Source organism: Excalfactoria chinensis, chromosome 8 (genome assembly GCF_039878825.1).
Source record: "Excalfactoria chinensis isolate bCotChi1 chromosome 8, bCotChi1.hap2, whole genome shotgun sequence".
Lineage (NCBI taxonomy): Eukaryota > Metazoa > Chordata > Aves > Galliformes > Phasianidae > Excalfactoria > Excalfactoria chinensis.
The window spans coordinates 14,945,834-14,964,820 of NC_092832.1; the positions used below are offsets into that span (position 1 = coordinate 14,945,834).

Sequence of the window (18,987 nt, forward strand, 5' to 3'; positions counted from 1 at the left end):
TTTATTAGGTAAAAACCAAAGAACATGCCCACTCCCTTCAATTTTCAGGTAAGAGGAGAAGATGGGTGAGATGTAATCGGCATTAGAATTCAGGCTTGCATCCAGAAGCCTGCACCACAGGCTGCTTGCTTTTTGTTGCTTCTATAGGCTGAGCTCTCAATGGCAGCTTGGAGTCCTCGTGGTGTTTGTAAGCTCTCTGTATGCTTCTCCAAACCTTCTCATGTGACTCGTCCCATCCTCCTCCACTTCCCCAAAGTCTGTCCCTGCAGTATTGATTCTCCCTGCTTCTTGTCGTCCCCCCACCCCCATGCTGAGGTTCTTTTGAATGTCTCCATTTCTCTCTCTGACATCTTCTGCGGAGATTCTGTACTCTTCCATCTGCTCTCCATGCCAAGGTTTTGCTTGCCCTTCCATTTTCATCTCCTGCCAGTAACTTTATTTTCCTGAGTCAACATCTTTTGACTCAGAGATGATTCAGATGTTGTTATATTGGAATGTATTGACAGATGTTAATGGATTTCTTGCTCAAAGGATGCTAAATATTGGGACTTCTTGCATTTAGAAGAAGCCAAAATGCTTACTGGGAGGAGTGCAGATTATGGATTAAGTCTTGTAAGAAGGTTTAACATTCCTTAATGTCTCTGTGTATGTGCTACATCCAAAGATTTAATTTAAAGTATTGAGTGCTCTCCTGCAAATTGTGGCAACATGATACAAAGCTTTGCAGTAAGACTATGTGAAAATATGCGTGTGACAGTTACTTCTAGGGTTATCTTACCCCCAATAAGGCAGAGGTCGGTCTTTCTCTGCCTCCCTCTCCTTCTCCATCCCCTGTGCTGCATCTTGGAGACTTGCATATAATATCTTCACATTGAGTACAGGGAGACATCTATAGATAAGGTCTTTTTGCCAACTGGATTGGAATGTCTGGGACTGTAATCAGGTTACCTGCCTTGCCCTGGTTGTGTGTAGCTTTTATGTGGTCTGGGTCTCTTAAAAATGGCATCTGACTTAATATAATATGGACATTAGGGAGAGTGTGTTTGTGAATGTTGGATTGCTGGTAAGTACAAGTCCTTTATTGAAAGCTACACAATGAAACTTAAATCTTCAATTTCAAACATTTTGAGCCGTGGTTTTTCTTAAATCACACAGGAAATTACATGCCTTGATTAATGTTTGTCCTCCTTTTTGCTTTGTGTTTTAAGTAACAAGCCAAACCCCAACCAGATCAATGTAAATAATGTCAAACCAGGAGTGGTAAATGGTACTGGAGTGCAGGCACAGAACGCGACAGCAGGACGGGCCTGTGAAAGCTGTTATAGTAAGTGACATGCAAGTATGGCACTCGTGCATAGGGAGCAAGTGCTGTGCTGTAAGCAGTAAAAGGAAAAGCTGTGTGGTGTGGGCGTGGGTGGCAGAGAAGGCTTTGGAATGGCGGGGGGACCAGTTTTGACATAGCAGCACTTAAGCAAAGTGTTTGTTGAAGTCACTGGTTCTACATTGCTAAGCATAGTTATGACGTACATAAAGGTGAGTTAGTAAATGTCTGCATAATTGTGGGTAGCCATTTCAGTCACCAAGCTGTGAACTTGATTCGTTTTCATAATTTTTTAGTACACTTCAAAATATGGAGTATCTGTGTATTTAATCTGCTGCCTAGTACTAATATACTGAGTCCTAACGTTTGTCCTCTACGGAGAACCTTTGGATTCTGGGATGGAGGACTGCAAGAGTCACAGACTTGCCCTATATTCTTCCATTGTAAAATTATTGTATGGGGAGCTCACAAAGAGAGTCCTCTATCCTTCCCTGCTGAAATTGTTATCAGCCAGTATTGCAGAATTCAGTTTTATTGGCAGGAATTTCTCTCATCCTGCTACGTGTTACTTCTGTTCATGTTTTAACAGGGTTTTGTGTGTAATTTCAGTGAAATAACAGCATTGGTGATGACTGTAAAGCCATTATGAGGTTTTAAGGTCTTTTTGCACTGTCTTTATGATGTGGGCTTTCTTTTGTAATGGTTCTGAAGAAAATAAGCTCTGAAAAGCGCTCCTGTTTAAGGACATATATAATTTCCACCTTTGTTATCTCTAGCCACACAGTCTTACCAGTGGTATTCTTGGGGTCCCCCTAACATGCAGTGTCGCCTCTGTGCATCCTGTTGGACGTACTGGAAGAAATACGGTGGCTTGAAAATGCCAACTCGGTTAGATGGAGAGAGACCAGGACCAAACCGCAATAATTTGGTAGGTATCAGCACTGCAGACTGTTTGACAATCTTGTCTGGGAAGCTTGGTGCCAGATCTAATTGTTCACTGTTCTTAAATATATACCAACAAAAAGAATGCCTCCAATCCCCATTGGAGTCCTCGGGTTTGGTATTTCATGACTTGCAGAAGCTGGCAGGTTAACTTGAGGTGCGTGTAGTTTGTTGTCAAGTACCGCCCCAAGGAGTAAAAACACCAGGTGATTTGTTTAGCAAACTAGCCATCAAATGCACAGCATAACCTCATGGCAAGAACTGGGATACCAGCCCTTGTTTCTAGTACTCTGTTTCCATGATTTTTGCTGTGGGGGGAGAAGGACTGATTTTGCATAAAGGCATTTGTTTTTTCCTGAAAACTGTTCCCTTTCCCAAGGCATTTTCAGGATTAGATATCCCACATAGCTAGTAGCTTTTCAGAGATCCCTTATCTTGATTTTCTGCTTCCTCCTGTTTTCTTAATTAATCCTCCTCTCTTTTGTATAGTTTTTGAGTTTTGAGCTTCAATTTGCCTATTGCATTTGGTGAAAGTTAAAGCTTGAAGCATCATGAGCTGATTGGAAAGAGCATCTTCATCCCTACAGTGGCTATGGACAGAAGGATAGTGCACACTGCTTTCTGTTCCTCGATTCTTTCTTTTCTGTCTCCTAGTTTTGCTCTCACTGCTCTCTTGTTCTGTTTCTCCCCTTTCATCTCTGTGCTTTAGTAGCCTCTGTTTGCCCTCCGAAGTGACCTAGGTGCAGAGATAACCACCTGCTTTTATCAGCACTATAGCTCTTGTTAGTTAAAACCTATGTAAGCAGTATGAGAGGGAAAAATCTTTTCTTCCCAATGTGGGATTTCCTTATTTTCTCCACCCATAGGCAGGTTTAAAGCAAGGAGATACTGCTTCAGTTATTTGTTGCTTGTCATGAAAAAGATTTTACTCTCTGTTGTATATAGGTGTCATTCTGTGTTATTCTTTATTGCACATAGCAAACTCTGGAAGTTGATTCATCAAGTTCAGAGTAGGAATTAAAGTCCTGCAACTTTGAGACAAAAATGCTCTTGCATGTCCTAAATTTGCTGTGGAAGTGAGTTCATGATGCCAGTTGGCCACACAGCTACTTTTGACTTTCCTTTCTATAAATGTTTTGTTGTAAAGAACTTGCAGTATGTATCCAGAGAAGCACCCAATATTTGAGAGTCTTTTCATAAACTCTGTAAGCACTAAATCATACGATAGCATCCAGCAACTTTTTTAGGACTGGCTTTTGGATCCCAGCTTTAAAATTAGGAACAGCATAGAAGTAAATAAATCCCCGTAGAGAGAAAATGTTTGCCTCCATAAACCTCCTTTGAAATAGTTTGGAAAAAAATAACAGATGTTGATGGTATGATTTGGGAAATGGTGCATAGCTGTGCTGAAAATAGTTCTGTCTGTAACGCTGTTTCTTCTCACCTGACATGATATTTTTTATGATATCCTTTCTGCTTATTTAAGGCTCTCTAATAATTACTTCTTGCCTTTTAAGAGTCCTCATGGTGTACCAGTGCGAAACAGTGGAAGCCCCAAGTTTGCTATGAAGACACGACAAGCTTTTTATCTCCATACGACAAAACTGACAAGAATTGCCAGACGTTTATGTCGAGATATCTTACGCCCCTGGCATGCTGCAAGACATCCCTATCTGCCTATTAACAGCGCAGCCATCAAAGCAGAATGTGAGTGGTGATGCAGCTGGGCACCTACTTGCAAAGAGCAAAGGGGTTCTTTGAGATTCCTTTGCTATTGAGTTGCAATTCCTGATACTCTTGCTTGCAGTTAGTCCTCCACAAAATCTGGCTATACTTGTAGAGTGCTCTGCCTGGTGGCAGGCTAGACAAATAACTTTAAAAATTCATGAGTTTGTGTTTGTTTTAAAGTATTCTTGTTTGCTGTTATCTTTGGTGTTCTCCTGCATTTGCATCTTGCTGCTGAGACATGCATGCATGCAGCCTGTAAGTGCTCATTTTGATTGGGAAGCTCTCTCAGAACACCTGAGTTATTCACGTAGCTCTGCTACAGTATCTAAATCTTTTTACCCTCTAATTCTTTCTCTTTGTTTTACAGGCACAGCACGTTTACCAGAGGCATCAGAAAACCCATTGCTATTAAAGCAAGTGGTTCGAAAGCCTTTAGAAGCAGTACTCCGGTATTTAGGTATTAAATCAACAACAAAAAGCAAACAAGCAAAGAACCCTACAAGCTAATTCTGCTGTTTGTTTTTCCATTTTGTTCTGGATTTAGATGCTTGTTCTGGGTTTAAAAACAAACAAACAACAACAAAAGATGAGAACCTTCCCACAAACTTGCCCTTTTTCCTTTTCCTGTTTAATGTGACAGACCTGGTTGCTCAGCAGCCCACTGGGAGCTTGCTAAACTCTATTCAGAGCTTTTATATTAGCGAGGCAAAGGGAAACAGCACTGTTTGCTGTGTTCTCTGATGCGTTCATGGACAAGTTCCCCTGTGCTAACGCAGGCATGGATGTAATGTTTTGGGAACAACTGGTCAGTCTGTTCTTCCTGTTTCCAGGCTGTCTGGAGGCAGCACAACTGGGTCCTCCAGGGAGACGTTCAGATGTTGCACAGCGCTGCCCAGGTTTAGCACAGCTTGTGAAGCACAGCTGCTGGCTGTTCCTGTGCTGGAGCTACACAATGGGGCATATACTTCCATTCATATTCACTTTGTCTTTTTTTTTCATTTTTTGCCTATTTTCTTGAGTGCTTGGGCCTCTCATCAGCTGAAGGAGTGCTATGTAGCTCTGTCATGACATAACAGCTCTGACTACAGATAATTTTCCCTTGTCCTGTTGGTTGTTACAAATACCCTTAAGCTTTGTCTTAGGTCATTACAGCAGTCTGGCCACAGAAGGCTAGCTTGTACCATTGTACTTTGAAGGACTCTTTCTCAGCCTGAAGGTTGAGTTCAGGCTCGGTGTTCTTTATGGTGCCGCTCTGAATCCTCACTTCTTTGACCAGTTAAAAATTGTAGCCTTGCTGAACTGGTAAAGTTGTGTTTTGTGCAGAGTTTAGAGGTCCTACGTGACATAACACAGAGCAGTCCAGAAATGATACCAGATTAGTAGAGAATAGTGTTTTGGAAATAGATACAAGGTGTTCTTGTAATCAACTCTTATTTTAAGATGATAACAAGGGTCAGTGGATATGATGACATTAGCTTTAATATATTTGATAGAAGTGAATACCTAAATATAATAAAAATGATTTGTGTAAATAGCAATATTCAGTCAAGATTACTGGTGGAGGTAACTTTTGTGTAAAGGAAGATACATTTGATCACCTTGAGAGTTTGCAGGTTGCTTCCAGCTCTGTAAACTTCAGTATCTTCATTAATACAAGTAACTCCTTGCTGTTTTACAACAGAATCTCATCCATGTCCTCCGAAACCAGACCCTGCAAAGAGCTTATCCAGTTCTCTCAACAATCTGACTCCTGCTAAGTTTACACCTGTCATTAATAATGGGTCCCCAACTATCCTGGGAAAAAGAAGTTATGAACAACACAATGGAATGGATGGTAAATATTGTTCTATTGCATGTCCATTGCGTGCATAGGCTCCTTATTCTGTCCTTTCGGTATTCAAGGATGTTGAGATTGTAGGCGTAAGTGCAGGTTTTTATTCTTAGGGTTGTATTTTCTTTTCCTTCTGTAGAAGTTGCATCTTCCATTGGTAGTTTTGGCTATGGCACATGGTGCGTACTGCCTGTGTGCTACCTACACATACGTTTACTGTGTTAGTGGAACTCTGCCTAGCTTTACCAACCTGGCAAGTGGGGCAGGGAGGAACTTCCCTTCTCTTTATTATGTAGTATGAAGAAAGTCTTAGTAGCCATACCCAGCGATGTTTTCTTTTACTCGTGAGGTTTGCAGGTTTTTGATTTGTAGGTAGTTGCTGTGTGTTTCCCAGGTGGCTCTGTAATGTGTGGATCACCTGGGTTTCAGAAAAGGCTCCAGAGGCTGTGCGCCATTGTGAGAGGCAGGCTGCTGCTTAGGCAGAGCAGGCAGAAGTGTCAGACCTGGTGTGCCACAGACCTGCTCCTGCTCTGCACTTCTGTTGGCACTGAGAACCTCTGATCGGTGAAGGCTGGGCTTTGTCTCCCCAATAGTAAAAGGCAAAAGGAAGGTGTTTGAAGTGGGAGGCAGACACAAGATGTTCTGGCATGGAATGCAGGGCTCCTTTCTGAAGAGCTACTGTTGCCTGAGAGTTCTGGGAAGAGAAAGGTGTAGTCTTTTCCTCAGATGATGATAAAAGGGCCTACTGAATTTGAGTGATCTTAACAGAAGTGAAAAGATGGAGGGGTAGCTCTACTTAAAAAAGGAGTGGAACTTTAGCTTAATGGTGGCTCTGAGCAGGGAAGGAGATCTCTGTTGTCTGCCCAGAAGTGAGCACAAGTTAAGTGACATCACCTTTCAGATTTTTTCTTGGAGAGAAAACAATTATTGCCTACTGTGTCTTATTTCTATAGACTTGTGCTGTCATAATACAGTAAAATTGAAGAGAAGTTTTGATAGGGCTGAATAGAATCTTTCTCCTTTTTTTTTTACCTTTAGTTTTTAACTTTATATGATTACAGACATTTGATATCTGTTTGTGTTTTAACATTAAGATCTTATAAAACTGCTGTTGTTCAGGTTGCTGATGTGATATTTTTCTCTTTTCTGTTCACTTGTGCTCTATCAGGCAACATGAAGAAGCGCCTGTTGATGCCTAGCAGGGGTAAGACCTTGAAGCTGCGCTCAGCTTATGCTAGGACAGTGACTTTTAGTTTCATCTGCTGGCTTGTCTGTGCTTTGTGGCTAATGATGCTGTGTGTACATTCTGTGTTGATGTCTGTGTTCCTTGGGTAACCATTTCCACCTGTGGTTATGCTGCTCACCTTCCAAGCTTTCCACATGCAGACAAGAAATCATACACAACCATCCTGAAGTCATGAACTGACGACTGATTTCTCCACTTTGACAGTTTTTAGCAGTTTTGTGGAACTACTGAAAGCTGTGATGGTTACTTTGAAACTAGCTGTTGTTTCACTGATTGACTTCCAAGAAATCAAAGTTTCCTACATCCTGAACTGCTTTAAATTCACATTAACCAAGGGAAATAGAAGATGGTATTTGCACCAGGTCCTAGGCTTAAGCCTCTCTCTTTTCTGTTGTTGAGTGGACAGTCTCACCAAGGTGAAGCTGCCTGCATGTTCTTTACTTGCAGCAGAAATTATGGTTTTTTCTTTTACTTCTTTGGGGGAAAAGAACGAAACAAACCAACCTGTTTTGACTAAAGAACTGTCCTGAAAGCCTTTGTTTGGGATAATGCAGAAGAAGTGCATGTGATGTTGCTTGTCCAAGCTCAAGCAAACAGTCAATCTGGAATAGCTGGGATATACAGCATCAACGTGAGGCAGACAAACACAAAAACTTACGTTTAGGCATTAAGTGACCTGCACTGCATGCCCTGGTGTTAAGCTTTGTCTGTAATGGCTGAGATAGCAGATGACTGTTACCAATATATGTATGTGCATGCATGCAGAAGTGCATGTGGAGAATACAGCAAGGGTGAGGACAGTGATCTTTGTACTGTCTCGCTGTCCCTGGGATCTTGTACTTTGCTACTTTCTTCTTGAGTTTTTAATGTGCTTTTTGGTTTTGGGAAAAATAATATCACTCTTCCAACTCAGTCAGTCTGGCTTCTTCAGAAGCACATCCAGTTAGGAGGGACAGAGCTGGGAAGTAGCTCAGAATGTCCACAGCTTCTGGTGACTTATGGCCATTTCTGCTGCTCCTTGTTAAGCGTCCTCATCAGGAAGGCGAGAGCCAAGTTGCTTAGCAGACAACCCACTCCTGAAGCGTGGAGGTGTTGAGGCTCAAAGGAGGGAAGAAGAGCCCACCCTCTCCCTCACACTGTCCCTATGGAAAGTGCTGGATTTCATAACCAGAGAACATTTGCTTGTTGTAAGCAGAGCACAGTTTCAGGGAAGCACTTGCCCAGGCTGCTTAGAATACGTGTTCCTCGCCAATTGTAGTATAGAACCAGCTTGTGTTGGTGCTGCTCAGTGCTGGTGCCCAGTTACCTTGCACAGGAGCTGGTTAGCTGTGCTGGCGTAAGGCATGGCTACATAATGCCTGTTGCCTGTGCTGTGCCGGAAAAAGGAACGTGGTGTGAGACATCCCCTTGGTTCTGAATGGAGTCACTCTGGCTTATTGATTTGGGGTCTGCTTGTAGAGATTGGAGGGGAGAAGATCAGAGGAGAGACAGAGCCTGAGTTGGAAGCATTGTGGAGAAGGTGAAAGGCACTGAGAGCAAAGCAACCAGAGTTTAGGAGCCAATGAGTTAGGGCAGTGTAAAAGGATTGGAATGGACTCATCTATCCAGGAGTGACCAACTTTGGGATTGCAACAGTCCTAAAACATGGGGAAGAAATCAATGAGAGTAAAGCTGAATTGTTAAAGTCAATCAGATTCTTGTTTGTAAACACAGATTCATTTGGTAGCTCGTATGGACATTACAGGAAGGGTGTTCTGAGTGTTTTTTTCTTCCACTACATGCAGTGCATACTGGCTGGTTTAGGTCATTTTGTATAGGAATGTACTGCAGAGAAAATCCAGAATGGAGAGACTGAAAGACACTTTGTCTACTTCTGTTGAAACAGTTTCCAAGGAGATAATAACTTACTGCAGTGTTACATGGATTATCCAGCCTGGTTTCTGTTGACATGCTGTGCTGCTGGCACCTGGAAGATACCTTGTGGTTTGAGCAGGTTGCTGTGTCAGCAACCAGCAGACAGCTGGTATGGTGGGCTTCAGCTGAAGTCTCTGTGCTAAAAACTGGTGATAAAAGTCTTTTGGTGCTGGGCTGTTACTTACGAACTTGTGGGGGATGTTGTCTGTGCTGCAAGGTGTGATGGGTTGAGAGGTGACAGTGTGTGATGGGTCAACACAGCTTTCCTGTGTCCAGTTCCTAAAGCAGCAGGGAATCGAGAGGTTGCTTTGCTTCCTTTTTTTAGAATTCAGCCCTGAGAAAAGCCTAATTAATGAAGTGCTGTGAATGTCCTCGTATAAATGGAAACAGTTCCTAACTGGGTGTACCAAAATGCTGTCTTTCCCAGCACTCCTTCAGTGTTAGGCTGCATGGGCAAACTCTGCTTTTGGAACATGGGAAGCACAGGGAGACTCATAAGCTGCAGAATACAATGAGATGTTAAAAATGTCTACGCTTACTCCTTTTTTCCATTTATGTTCTGGTGCTTTTCAGACCATATTTGCCGTGAATGATTCTCTAGGGAAGATGAAGGGACATTTTATTTTCTGGACCCCGGTTACTTTTGTCCTTTCAGCTGTTCAGCACGGGGGTCTGTGTGATGCTCTTCCATACAGATCCCTACAGGGTGGAGGGAGGGAGCACTGTGAGGTTTTTTTTCCCTTGCACCATGGTAGCTTTCATCTAATCAAATGAGCTTTTCAAGGTCGTCACGTGCACTCTAAAATTGGCAGAAAGAGAGGGAGCATGAAGGAGTAGCAGGAACAAAGGGGGAAGGCTTTTCCTAGCAACAAACATACACTGATAAAAGTGAATCGTGCTCCATGTAATACACTGAAAAACTGGAGAGGGAGAGCTGTGGAAACAACGAAAGCATGAAAAACAAACAGCATCGTGGAAAATAATTCTATCAAAGCAGAAGTTGTAGGTGTTTGTCTCTGCTGAGAAGAGCAGCACAAGTGTAATAATAGAGGGCTATTTAGTCTAGCTGGGACTGGAATAATGAGCCGCAGCAGCCAGGAGGTACATCAGGAAGACTTGGGCTGGGAACAAGCTGCGGATCTTTGAGTGAGATGATTTAACTGTTGGAATACCTTGCTTCAGCTGCTGGGCATTCATGGAACAAAATGGAGCGTCGATCAAATTTAACGTGTTCTGGTTTGCTGTTCCTCAGCTCCTTCTGAGACAATGTGAATGAACTCCTAGAGCTGGAAGTATTGCAGCTTCATGAGCCTAGAGTGGCATTAGTGTAATTATCAAAAGATGAATATGAAAATGGAAATAGTATTTGTGATCAATAACAGCTGTTGAGGTGGGAATACAGGGAAGTTCTCTGGCATCAGCTAGTTAGGAAACCAGACTGAGCTAGAAAGGGCCTTTGGAATGACTTAGGCTTTGCAAAAAAAAAAAAAAAGTGATGTTACTTTGATGCATAAGCTGCATTAAGATTCTGCTTTTATCAGCAGTGACACTTCCAAAATTGAGGGTGCCTGGCCAGTATCCCTGCCCACCCAGGAGTGGCTGTAAACAAGTGCCAATATCGCTCCCTTGGGAAATAATAATATAGTATTGAGAGAGGACCTGGCTTTAGCTATTGATATCCAGCTTGGAGTAATGCTAGGGCCAGGAGAGAGGATGCTTGCTGCTACTTGAACCAGTGACTATTTCTTGCCAGCAGTGGCATTGCTGGGAGGAATAGCAAGTAGTTTGTGATGCTTATTGGACCCATGTGCCAATGTGGTTTGTTTGGTTAGATCTTATGCCAAAAGCAGAGGTTGTTTTTGAGAATTCTATTTAGTGTTTTGTATTCAGATATTGAGTGATTCTTTTTTTCCCCCTCTCTGTATCCAGCTTAGTCATGATGTTACAATGAGTTTCTTTTGGTGTTACAGAGCTAAGAACTGGAAATGAAATGGGGAGATGGACTTTTCACTCTATAGATCAAAGAGTGGAAACCATTTAATTTATGAGCAGTGACACGGAATGAGATGTAAATATTGATTTAATGCAAGTAGAGTGCATATCCCAAGGCCTCGCTGGGAGCAGGTGCGATTAATCTGAGAAGAAATTAATGAAGAAATGAATGATTAAGAATGCAAAGGCAGAATCGTGAATGACCCCAGTGATATAAAGCCTGTATTTCTGTGTGTATGTGAGCCTGTGTGTGATATGTATCATATATATACATATACAAAGTGCAGTACTCCTAACAACAGCAAGTAATTCAGTGGTTTCTAGTTTATATAGTTAGAATCACCAAACCCTAAAGCAGCGAGCTGTGTGGATTCATGACTTCTTTTCTTAACCACTCAGTGTGTTACAGTTGGGCAGAGCGTACCATGCACTTTGGGAATGAGGGTGAGTACTAGTGGGGTATGTTCAGATGGAGCCAGGACCTGCTTGGCCAATGGAGTTGCTGGCTCTCTGTAGCTGGTAGGTCCAGCTTTGCACCAACAGACACACCATCCGTGAGGCACTGCGGAGCACACCAGTGTGAACTCTTAGACTGAGTGTTTTAAGAACATCTGTCCAAATCCAGCAATATTTGTGTGTAGGGGTTAATGGAAGGAGGTGGATAACAAACAACTACTCGTACAAAATTCAGGCTGCTCTGTTTGGAATTACTTATTTGGAATGCTGGTTGTTTACTGTTGTCCTGGGCTTATCTGTCCAACAGGCAATCACTTCTGTGTTCCATCATGAACAAAACAGTCTGTGTCTTTGTATTTGTTGCATGGGGCTGGGCTACTGTATTCTGAACTATGTGAACCTTTCCCTTTTTTTTAACCTTAGATCTTTTTTTTTTCCTTTGCCATTCTTGGTAGGAACTTACTTAGGTAAGTAAATTGCAATTTTAACATTGTTTTCATATACAACAGAATCTGAAAGAAATGTTAGTCTAGGTGGTGTCAGGTGCAGTTTCTGATCTGATCTGATCTGCTTGTTGCACTTGTGTTCCTGAAGGTTTATAGCCTTGGATTGCTGGAAGGTGGGCCCTCAATCTGTTCACAATGGGCACACACAGCAGTGTCAGAGAGGCACTAAGGCCTTCTTACAGGCTTACAAAACCTGTGTATGTCAGCACACAGGGGTTTTTTTTTGTCAGCAAACCACTAATTTGGAAGCATAGTCCTTGTTCATCATGCCTCACTCATGCATGCTTCTTTTTTCTTTAATAGCTTGCTCACAAATGTGGTACTGTTGGTGTTTTTGTTACGGCTAGGAAAGATGGAGTCCCAGCAGGAGTGCTTCTGGAAGAGGAAAATGCATATAAAGAGCATGTGGATTAGGAAAGCAGTGTATTTTAGCGTGGCCTGTGTTTTAAGCTGACTGGTTGTGAAAGTACTGACTGAGTTCTGTTTTCCTTGTAACTGACGACGTGCTTATGATTGTTGCTGCATATTGCATGTTCTGTGTGATACTTCTCTTCAGTAAGCAGAAGTGAGAGTGAAATGCCATCAGTGAGTGGTTGATATCAGTAGAGATTGAAAAAGTAAAAAATGAGGCTTACATGAGACGGAGGACTTGTATTTTTCTGTATGGTGCATATGCTGAAGAGTGGAGTGAGTAAGCTCTAGGAACAAAGAATGAAAAACATCAGTTTATTTCCAGTGGCAGGAGGCTCTCCTTGATAGCAGGGTCAGCTCTGTGCACACTTGTTGTGCTGCACTGTCACATGGTCTGTAAGTGTGTAGCCAGTGGTGTGTGTGTTCCAGCACAGAGAAGTGCTGGAAGACTTGTATCCAAGTAGGAGAACAGCAGAGTTTGATGCTTATTCTGCAGCGTCTTCTTGATTACAGATAATACCTCCACTCCAGGCGATACTGGCTGCTGAAGATGTAGGCGCTCCTCCTTTTCAACATGGCAGTTATGTGGTTATGTATGGCTTAGAAAAGGAAAAAGAAGGCTGAATTTGAGCTGTGGGAGTGGTTTCTGGATGGTATTCAGGTGCTAGGGTCATCTTGCAGTGACCAGAATTGCAACAGCCAGGGACATGCAAGTCTCTCCTCAGGTGTCAGAGGGACTGGGTGTGCTGGTTTGCTCTCCTGTAAGGAAACCAGAGCCCACCTTCCCCTCCAGGTGTTGGTGCCAGCTCTTCTTACCCCCATGGCATGCTCCTGGGGTATTGCTGTGGGTGGTGCAGGAAGTTGCTATTCACTCCTTTATTAAAAGTGAGAGTTAGCTCTAGGTGGTTGGAAATTGTTACGTGAGAAGAACCACATTGGTAGATCAAGAGGTGATATCCACAGCTTTGATCATCTGAGAGTAGAGGGTTCACTGGGCCACTGTGACCTGCTGTGACTGTTTTGGACTGAAATCTCATCTGTAATTATGATTATGCCTGGGGAACTGCTGTCACCAAGTTGTCTGGAGTGGAGGCTTGCTCCAGGGTCTCTGTTAAACTCTGTGCTCGGCTTAGTTGTTTGGTTGCCATTTTGGTAACAGTGTAGAAGGCTCTGTGGCAAAGAGCATCGGCAGGTGTATGTTGTTTACCTCATCTTCACCTAATCCTCTGGGACCTCCTGGTACAAGCGTTGAACAGTAGAATTTTTGGCAGGAGGAACTCTGTGGTAAGAGCCTTTCTAGTGCCTTGAGGTTTCTCAGTGCTACAGGAAAAAAGCCATTTGTGGTCTTGAGGTTTTAGAACGTGTGTCAGTGTCTTTGACTGCAAAAAAGTGGAAGACCTGCTTGGAGTCATCAATGTAGACCTTTTTGCTTCGTGATGCTCAGTTTAGTTCTTACAGGTGCATGTCTGATAGACCTCATGTCTTGCACAGAAGCCACTAAAACCTCTGGGTGAGGATCCATGGTTTCCAGCACAGCTGCATCCTGTTACTGTGGCAGCTGTGCTGCAGATGTTACGCTGTCTGCTCCTCTTAGGTGACTGATCTGGGTAAAAGTTGCTCACTTAGCAGCAGCACTTCAGCTGCTTGTACTTCTACTGTGATTATTTTTATTTGCAAACTGAAGCTGGTCTTTCTGATGTCTGTTTTTATATTGATTCTTTCAAACTCTAGTTATCAGAGTGTGACTGAGAGGAGAAGGAGCTAACTGCTGCCTCATTGCTATGGTAGCAGGAGTATGAACTGTATGGAAATTGTATCTTTTTCTGTCTTAATTTACTGAAGCAATATTCTGTTGCATGCAGCTTATTCCAGAAGCCAGAGCTTATGGATGAGGGTGTCCCTGTTGTACACCACTGTTTCCTCACTGAGGACTGGAAGCTTTGGGGCTCAGAGCTGGCCCTCAGCCTGTACCAGTCCCAGCATCTCCTGGAATATTCTGGGTTAATTCTGGTGCTGAGGATTAACAGTTCTACTGTCTGTTTTACAACCAGCACTAGTCATCGCAGCAGCAGCCACGTATCAGCTGTTCCTGTAGGCTCATATTCCTTAGTATGAGAAAAGAGTTAATCCTGAGTGCGGTTAGCAAGAAATGCATGGCTTCAGTCCAAAGCCTAGCATCCGTGGGTTTACATCTCCCAGAGCTCTTGTGAATGAGGAAAGTACTATCTTCCTGTTAGGGAAGGGAGAGGAAGAAAGCAAGCCCTAGAGCTCAGCTTTTGGGCTGCAGCCAGTGGCTCCGGGCTGTGTCCTGCTGGCTGTGTTGTCTCAGCAGGCTCTGTCTCTTTGTCCAGGCACAGGCAGCTGCCTGCAGCTGGGTGTTGCTGCTCCTGTGTGAAACAGGAGCAGTTATTTGGCACTCGCATCGCTTCTGTTAGCATCCAGAGGTTGTTATTGGTCATCTCGGTGCATGGCACATCTGTTCTGCAGATTTGGTGGAAGTCGTCTTGACAGGTGTTTCTTCATCTCTTTGGATGCTTAGCCACACAAACATTGCAAAAAGCATCTGTTCTCATGTTTGAAATAGCCAATAGCATACATCTCTACTGAATGAAAGCAAACTTGATATCAACCTTGTGTAAACTGTTGGTTGCTGACGTGGTGTTGTAATGCTCAGTGCTCAGCAAGGTGTCCCCCTCATTGCGCCCTCCTCCCTCGCAGTGCATCGCTGTGCTTTGTGTTTTCTGCCCCACCTACCATGAGTATTTTGTGTTTGCTTTTACCAAGGAGGATTTCAAGGAATCTGCTGGGGTCAAAACCATCACCTGTACTGGTCTATTTTTGCTGGATTCCATAGAGATTTTGCTGTTTTTATCCCAGCTTAGCTGGCTAACAGTGGGAAATGGCAAATGCCAGACCAAAAGAGTTGTGCTGGGAAGCTTGATAGTAATGTGAAGGCAGAGTTGGGCGCTGCTTCTGTAGCTGGAGGTGGCACCAGTATTATGTGTTTGCTTTGTTACATCAGCCTTCTTGGTCACACCAGCCTTCTTGGTCTTCAGCCAGAAGGGGCTGAGAAATGTGGTTTGGTGCTTTAATATGAATGAATTGGTGTTTTCTGTGAGCATGCATCTCAGGAAACCAAATGGTGGTAACAAAAGTGTTTCTTGGATCTGCTAGGCCTTTCTGTGCCATACCCTGGTGCCTTAGAGCAGCACTTTGTTCTCTTGTGTCCCAAGACTTGCAGGCTCGCATCATAGTGAGGAATGAGGAACAGCACAGCACATACTTTGTGGTGGTGTGATTGGGTATTTAATGGGGTAGGAAGTGGCAATCGAATAAAACCCAGCCCTGGTACCTCCTGGCACTGGCTGTGCTGCTGAAGGAGGGCTTTGTGTGAAGGGTTATGCCCAGTGATGGATGGAGCTGAGCCTGTGGAAGGATGTAGCAGTGGTAGATGAGAGCAGGTTAGCTCTGCAGTCTGCTCGCTAACAGCTCAGAGCTGACAATTGAGCGAGTTGTTCCCTGGACACCCAGGGATGACAGGACAGATGTTACTTGGTGCTGTCTTGACAGTATGATACCTTCCACTTTCTCCTTCTCGGTACCAGTAAATTCCTCAAACCAGAACAGTCAATTTTTCCCAAGGACTTGAGGAAAACTCCAGGTCTAAAAGAGGAGGTGTTCTTGCAGTGGTAGTTTGACGGTGTGAGTAAATGGAGAGAAGACCGAGCAAACAAAATGTTCTTAATCTGGGGGCTCTGCTCTGCAAACCACCTCGTTGAGGAAGCTTTTCTCCCAGTTACGTTCCAAGGAGGGGAGAAGTTAGTGTGGTAGAAAACGTGTTTGCTTGTTTTTTTTAGCAAAACAACACAGTTGCAATCGTAGTTGCGTGTTTTGATTTTGTACTTTTTCTGTCTTGGCAAAGCAATGGTCTTACCAGCTCTATTCTCTTTCCTGTTTGTTAGGTCTGCCTAACCACGGACAAACCAGACAAATGGTAAGAGAATGCTCGTTTAACCAAAACAGGGAAAAGAAAAACAATTACTATTAACCCTCTCTAGATAGAACACCCCATTAAACCGTAGTGCTTCACTTCCATCTTTGCTGTTTGCAGCTGGTCACGCTTCCCAGTTCCTCGGGAAACTTGGATAAACAATGATTTGGGGGCATATGAAAGGTCCAAATGATTGAATAAAATTGAAAAGTCAAATCAGTGATTACATTAATGAGATAGTTCCGAATGGAACGTTTTCTTTCTGCTCCTATGGAAACTGAGCAGCTGTTTATAGCAAAGCTCTGGGATGTGTTTCTAGATGGAATGTGTTTCACTGAAGGAGGAAGGCTTCCATGCTGGAAGGGTTTGTTTGGAAAAGTCTGTTCTGTTTTGTTTTTTTCTTTAGGAAGTTGGTGTGCGAGTTGTCTTCTGAGAATGCTTGTACTGTGATGTGCTTTTGTTTTGTTTCTGGAGTAATAACGATTCCTTTCATCCACGATGCTGAGATTTATCAAAGGACAGAAGCAAATAGCCAGTCTGACTGATGCATCTCTGGCAAAACGGCCGTCACACCGGAGTGAATGTCATGAGAAGGGGCCAGCACAAAGGCTGTGCGTCACTTTGCCCCTTCACCGGTAGCTTTTGTGAGACCTCAGTCTTACCTCTCTCTGCTCATGGGAGAGAGCTTGAAGCACAATTGTATTTCTGGCCAGAGAAGATCTGCTTGGGGTGCTGATGGAGTTGGCCTCAGCAGGTGAACTGCCACAGTGCATTAGCGTCAGCAGTGTCACTCCAGTGTGGATAAATCAGGTCTGAACGATGGGCACCAAAAAGTGACCGTGGAGTATTCAACCTAGTGATATGCTCAGATGGTGGGCAGTAGCAGGAGGCTGTACCTGGAGAATGCTGTTCAGCTGGTAATAATGAAGCATTCATCTGGTGTCTTACTTGAGCATCTGATACAAAATGACAAGTTACATTTCTCATTGCATTCGGCTTCACTTCTTGTCATGGAGGAGACTGGCTACTTGTTTGTGTCTGCTGCATAAACCAGCTCAGTGCAGTGTGACAACCTAACACTTGTTAGCTAACAAGGGTGGGGACCCTGAACTGCCTCACTTCTGGTTGCTCAATAAACGATGCTACTGAACTGAAAACCAAAGGTCCACGTTTCAGGATGTGCCATTTGAAACATTGCTCTGTGCAGGTAGTGAAAAGGTGACTCTGAAGCACACAGGTCCCCTTCCTAGGTATTTCCAAGAACTCTCTCGGGAGTTGTTTTCCATATATAGCACGTGGGGAGAAACTGCCCATCACTACATGAATGGAAGAATGTTCTTGGAGAAATCTGGAGGGGCGGAGGAGACAAAAGACTTTCATTGGAAGCCTTTTCCTTAATCAACCTCGAATATAAAAGCAATTCCTTGGAAGTATTGCCGTGGTTTGCTGTGGTGCTAAAATTGTTGTGTATAACATGGAGCTGGGCAACTAAGAAATGAAATTGTTATTACACTTGTGTACAACAGTTTCAAAGAGCTTAGGACTCTAAAAGGTGGGGTTTTGCTTGTTTAGCTGTAAAGCCCTCACGTTCGACAAGAAGCAGATATGTCTATCATAGTTAATTAAGGCTGGTCAGAAAAAGTCGTTCATTTTTATTTTCTCCTCAGTTAAAACGTGACGGATGCAGGTGGGGTTTGTTTTCCTCTCTCGTTGAACAAACTGAAGTCTGCGTATAATAAATTGAGTGGGCTTTTGCCGTCATCTGCCCGTTTTAGGGCTTGAGTGCACCTCGTGTCCCCACCTTTCCCTTTGAGGTGGCTCTCCCAGGTGAGACATCCCTCCTGAACGTGCTCAGTTTCCCATTTCATGGTCAGTGGGAAGCCTTGTTGCATCAGGAGAGGTGGTCTGGCCTGTGATATACCAGAATTAGATTTTCTGGTGTTTCTTGGCGTTTTCTGACCAGCTTTAATTCATGCATATCAGTTTTTCCGGGCCCTTATTTTGCATCTTTCCTGACTGTCCAGTGTTACTGATTTCAGTGGGATTTCTCTATGTGCTAATCAGCAGGAAGAGGGGCAGCAGAACTGGACTTCAAATGATCAAGGACAGCTGCATTTGCGAAGCTTAATCCTTTGCTCCCTTGCATCCGCACCTCTCTTATTAACAGCTCACATGTTTCCAGTTGAGTGGAAGGGGGCTGTGGGTCTGGAAAATGATAGCGGTGTCATTTCACAAAGTGAATGTGTTCTGTTTGGGAAGTCCTTGTTGTTAAATGCTAAAGGGATTTTATGATGAAAGACGTTCAGCTTCGTAGTTGTAAATTTGTTTCCAATAACTTAATTATATACCGTCATCATTAAATGATAACCTCCTTAGAACAAAAAGGACGTGGGTAAGTTTGGTGCCCCAAGATAAATGTGAATTCAGACGTTTCTATTTCATGTGCTGTGTAGCTCGATTTCCTTCCCTGGAATCGATGGAGTTGCTCTAGGTTTGTGGTAGCAGCTGAAATCTAAGTCATGTGCTCAGTCTTTCAAACTTGATGTCATCTTTCAAACACAGACAACAGATGATTGGTGATGCCTTCCATTTACAGTTTGTTCTGCCGTTGCAGTATTGCTGCCCTGTTGTATAATGGAGGTGCCTAAC

The 18,987-nt window shown here is 43.4% G+C and overlaps 1 protein-coding gene across 4 annotated transcripts in view; it reads left to right on the plus strand.

Annotated features, from left to right (window-relative positions):
* The window catches only part of MTA1 (metastasis associated 1), a 68,572-nt gene that overhangs the window by 44,207 nt on the left and 5,378 nt on the right, over nt 1–18,987 (plus strand). The window contains exons 12-18 of one of the 4 annotated variants that reach the window (XM_072342756.1): nt 1,209–1,324; nt 2,098–2,249; nt 3,781–3,970; nt 4,359–4,448; nt 5,673–5,825; nt 6,991–7,026; nt 16,310–16,341. In XM_072342756.1, the coding sequence (XP_072198857.1) occupies nt 1,209–1,324; nt 2,098–2,249; nt 3,781–3,970; nt 4,359–4,448; nt 5,673–5,825; nt 6,991–7,026; nt 16,310–16,341 (769 nt within the window). Of the gene's footprint in view, nt 1–1,208; nt 1,325–2,097; nt 2,250–3,780; nt 3,971–4,358; nt 4,449–5,672; nt 5,826–6,990; nt 7,027–16,309; nt 16,342–18,987 lie in introns of those variants that run through there. The other 3 variants (XM_072342759.1, XM_072342757.1, XM_072342760.1) reach the window with 3 other exon arrangements.